Source organism: Morone saxatilis, unplaced genomic scaffold (genome assembly GCF_004916995.1).
Source record: "Morone saxatilis isolate NCDOM2014 unplaced genomic scaffold, NCSU_SB_2.0 Contig12, whole genome shotgun sequence".
Lineage (NCBI taxonomy): Eukaryota > Metazoa > Chordata > Actinopteri > Moronidae > Morone > Morone saxatilis.
Window position 1 is genome coordinate 20,086,249 of NW_023339674.1, and position 4,220 is coordinate 20,090,468.

The 4,220-nt window shown below is 42.3% G+C and overlaps 1 protein-coding gene across 1 annotated transcript; it reads left to right on the forward strand.

Moving 5' to 3' along the window:
* On the forward strand, positions 1-1,012 carry rangrf (RAN guanine nucleotide release factor; the record flags this gene model as incomplete). The annotated part of the gene is given in 2 exon segments (XM_035654007.1): positions 1-13; positions 152-1,012. A coding segment is annotated over 1 exon segment (588 nt). The 3' UTR covers positions 756-1,012.
* Positions 1,013-4,220: the final 3,208 nt, after the last annotated feature.

Sequence of the window (4,220 nt, forward strand, 5' to 3'; positions counted from 1 at the left end):
GTTGAATTAGTTGGTAAGCTGATTGTTTACCCCGCTGCGGTTAGACACATGTTATACTCGTTTTCCTGAGTCAGTTTTACTTTTAATGTGAACACACGGTGTTTGTGTAACGCTGGCTGTTCACGCTGTGTTTGTTGCTGTCTCTCTGCAGCGGCGCACAGTCCCACATGGAGATGCAGAGTCCTGGAGGCAGCGCTGGTCTGTCCCATCCTCTGTTCGGAGGAGCTCTGTCCGCTGTCCTCCCTCACAGCGCCACAGACACCAGTGAGCTCAGGGAGATCCCGGACAACCAGGAGGTGTTTGCCCACGCACACACCGACCAGAGCCTGATCGTGGAGCTGGTGGAGTACCAGGGTGAGGTGGCAGACCAAGACGCTGCCAGGTATCACTTTGAAGACATCGCAGGCAGTAATAAAGCTTTAGAGCCAGGTGCTTTCGAAGTGACCGGTGTTGTGTCCCTGCCCAAATCTGAGCTGTCCCTGGCAGACTGCAGCTCTGCTTGGATGCTGACTGGGACGCAGTGTGTGTCCAAGTTCAACGAAGAGGCGAGGAATACAGTGACCCTTCACCTGGGTCTGTTCCGTCTGCCACAGTTCTCCACGGATGTCCTGATAACCTTCAACGACCCGCAGAGCATCAGCCCTGACAGCAGCAGTGCTGCTTCAGCGGGGACACACAGAGAGCCATGGACGGTGCAGGACTTCCAGCGCTTGTTGCAGACTCTGACTCTGCACAACCCAGGGCTGTTTGGGTAGAACCAGGGCTGCTTTCTCAGAGTGGGACCTCACCTGATTACAGGCACATTAGGACTGTGTTCTGCTATGGCTACCCCAAAGTTTTGGAAGCCTTTCCTTAAAGCGGTGGTTCTGTCCCTGCCGTGACACCCAGGAATACATGTTCTGTTCTGCTATTGGAGTTGACGCTGTTCTGACAACTACAAATGAACTGAAAACCCAACATCTCACGATATAAAGATAGTTTTTGTCTGTCATAATAAATGTTATGGATGGAAGTTCTTGGACTTGATTTCTTTATGTTGGATGACATTTGCCTATACTGTGGGGTTCTAGAGTAACTCTGAAACTAAAATGTTTGTTTTATGTGAAGGTTTGCACCTCAGAGAAATGTGAGATTTGAGAGAGGGAGCTTTTCCACTCCTCTGTTTTGCACCACATGCCCCTATGCCCACCCAGCATTTCCTCATTTATGCCTCTCCTCCTTAACTTTTCTCCAAAATACTGCCGCCATCCTTAGGTTTTTATGCTCATGTGTAGATACAAACTGCTAACGGGGAGTAAAGCCTTCCCAGTTTCTGTAATGCACAAACCCCCCCTTACAGACCACTAAACATTCAGTTTCGTTTTTGTTTTTTATTGGGCTTTTATGATAGTGACCACTGGAGACAGACAGAAAAGGCGGGCAGAGAGAGGGGATGATACGCAGCAAAGGGCCACAGGTTGGATTCGAACCCTGGGCCGCTGCAGCAAGGACTCAGCCTTGAAACATGGGTCGCCAGCTCTACCCACTGAGCTAACTGGGCACCCTAAACATTCAGTTGCTAACACCCACCTTGTGCTACACTGCTCTTAAAACGTTTTACAGTATGACGGTAATGAAAACACACAAGTAATGACAAAGGTCCAAGCAGAAGTCAGAAGGTTAAAGGTGAATTGAGATTCCACATATAAACTCCCTCTGGAGCATTTCAGATGCAGCTAATATTCGTAGAGCCTTCAGTGGGATGTGAGTTTGGTCATAAACAGTGAAAACTGAGCAGACGCGTCCCAGCAGGAATATGTATTAGGTCAACTGTTTCCATCATTCACTGCAGTGGCCTCATGGTGGAATAATTCATTAGCCTGAACCTTGAGAAACCTTGGAAAGACTTCATTCAAGGGTGAGTTTGAGGAAAGACACAATTTATGGAATGGAAATTGACCCTCATTGCTTTGAAGATAAAACCAGCTCTTTCAGATTTGGAAGAATTAAGTCATACAGTTTGTAATAGAAGCTATTTTTCCTACGTGTGTGCTGTTGTTTGAGGAAAAATATTTTTCACTTGAGTCTGGTGTTAAATAAAAAATCATCACAGCGAGGGAATTCAGGTACGAATTGCACAACAATAACAACAAACAAGAGGAAGTACAGTCTGTCTCCCCAAAGCCACATCAAGCCCTTCTCATGCTCTGGTGCAATCATGACGGATTAAGATCTCATAAAGTCAGGCATCCTTTCCTCTCAGTGATCCCAGTGTTGAACATTCCTTCGTTAACCACAACAGCAGAACTTCTTTCTGACTACCTGGGATAAATATGCTGTGGTTCTCTTTGTAATAAAGTCCGAAAACATCCTGCTTTTCAGACCTGAACAGGATTTTGGAACAGGTGTCTGACTCAAAGGTCGTGCCAGGAGACCATTTTTGAGGCATTATGGACTTAAAATGTGTTTTCCAGGTCCTGAAAACAGCTTATAACAAAGTGGCTTTTGGGTTACTATAGTGCAGTAGTCTCTAACTTTGTGGCTTGTGATACTTGTCATATGCTTGTTAACATGCAGAGGGGAACAGTTTCACAAGAGAATGATTGTTTCCTTCTAAGCTGTTTCATTTTGATCAATTAACAAAGGACAAAAAATCAGCAGAAGCAAAACGTTATTTTAGAAAGATTGTTTTCCCCTATTCCATTAATTATTTCATGACTTTCCAACATCTTACATAACCACTTTGGATGTCCAAGAGAGGAAATTACAAACTTATGAAACTAATACTTTCAATTCAAGTATCTGTATGCTGTGTTTAAAACCGAATGTCATTTCCTCTATCTCCCCCCTTCCCTGACTATCTTACCCTGTCCTATCAATAAAGGCACCCCTTTATTTAAAATTAAAATTAATGTGTATTTTCATGGTGACAGACCTCTTCTTTTTGTAAGCTTGAGTCATAAATAAAGTGTTATGGGGCCAAGGTTAAAAGTAGAATTGGTTGTGTTTCCCTCCATATACAATACTCAGTATACAGAGCGACAAAACTCTGTTCCTTCAGTGAATATTTATATATCGTGTGGTGACTGAAAAGTGTCATCACACATGTAAAGATCAGCCATATTTAATTAAAGACAGTAAAAAGTTCTTGTGGAAAGAAATGTACATAATAAAAGAAGCACTGGTAAAGATAAAATTTGGGCCAAAAATGCCTTAAATATTCTTTGCTATTTATAAGACAAATGTAGAAATACGTCACACTCAGTCTTATCTAGACTGTGAGTTTATGTAAATTGTTATAATAAAACATGGTTGTTAATTTATGCATGTTCTGGTAGTTAGTTTGAATTAGGGCTAATGGTATTGAGCTGTGTCATGAGGATGACATTTACCCCAATGTTGTACAAAGGAGAGAACGTCTTTAGAAGAATTACCACAAGATGCTGTCATGAATAAAGTCAAATGAAACAAAACATGTATTTTTGTAACTCCTTCTTGGCTGACAACCTTTTAAAGTCTCTGAAATGTGCACTGTATAGGCTGTATCTTGGGCCCCATTGAATGCTGCAGCACTGACAGTAACTGTGTTGACTTTGAGTCGCAGAGGAAAAGAGGAAGAACGAGGGATGCCTTCATAGCGATGTCTTTGACCTCTAGTGGCCTAAAGTCTGGAACAAATCTTCCTTGTTCTGTTAAAAAACTTGGATGACAGGTGGAGTCTCCCTGATGAAGACAAATACAGCCTTCCTGTTCCTTCTCACAACAACATGCTACTTCCTGACAAGTCCCCAAACAAAACTAGAAGTCTAAGTAAACACAACGGTCCAGTAATTTCACAACCTACACAGCACCTTTTGTCTCAAAGTGTCACTTTTACTGCTGAGTATTATCATCAATGACTAGGGGCAAACCTTTTTTTTATGTGATTATAAAAGGTTAATAATAAATGGATAATTAGATAAATGAAGTTAGAATGCAATTAAAGTAAAAGTGCCATTAGAAAATATTTTGGTATAATACACTAAATAACTTGTCAGCAGTAATGGCAATAACACTGTTAACATTAGTTGTTTCTACTGTACTCTCTCAGAGGAATGCATGTATATGTGCATATGTATGACATTTTCAGTACATCTGGGAGGCATCAGTCACAGGTGTATGCATAGTTCCTGCTCAGAGCTTTCCAGCTCCACGGTCGTTTATTACCCAAACTCCCCTGTTATCACACACACACACACACA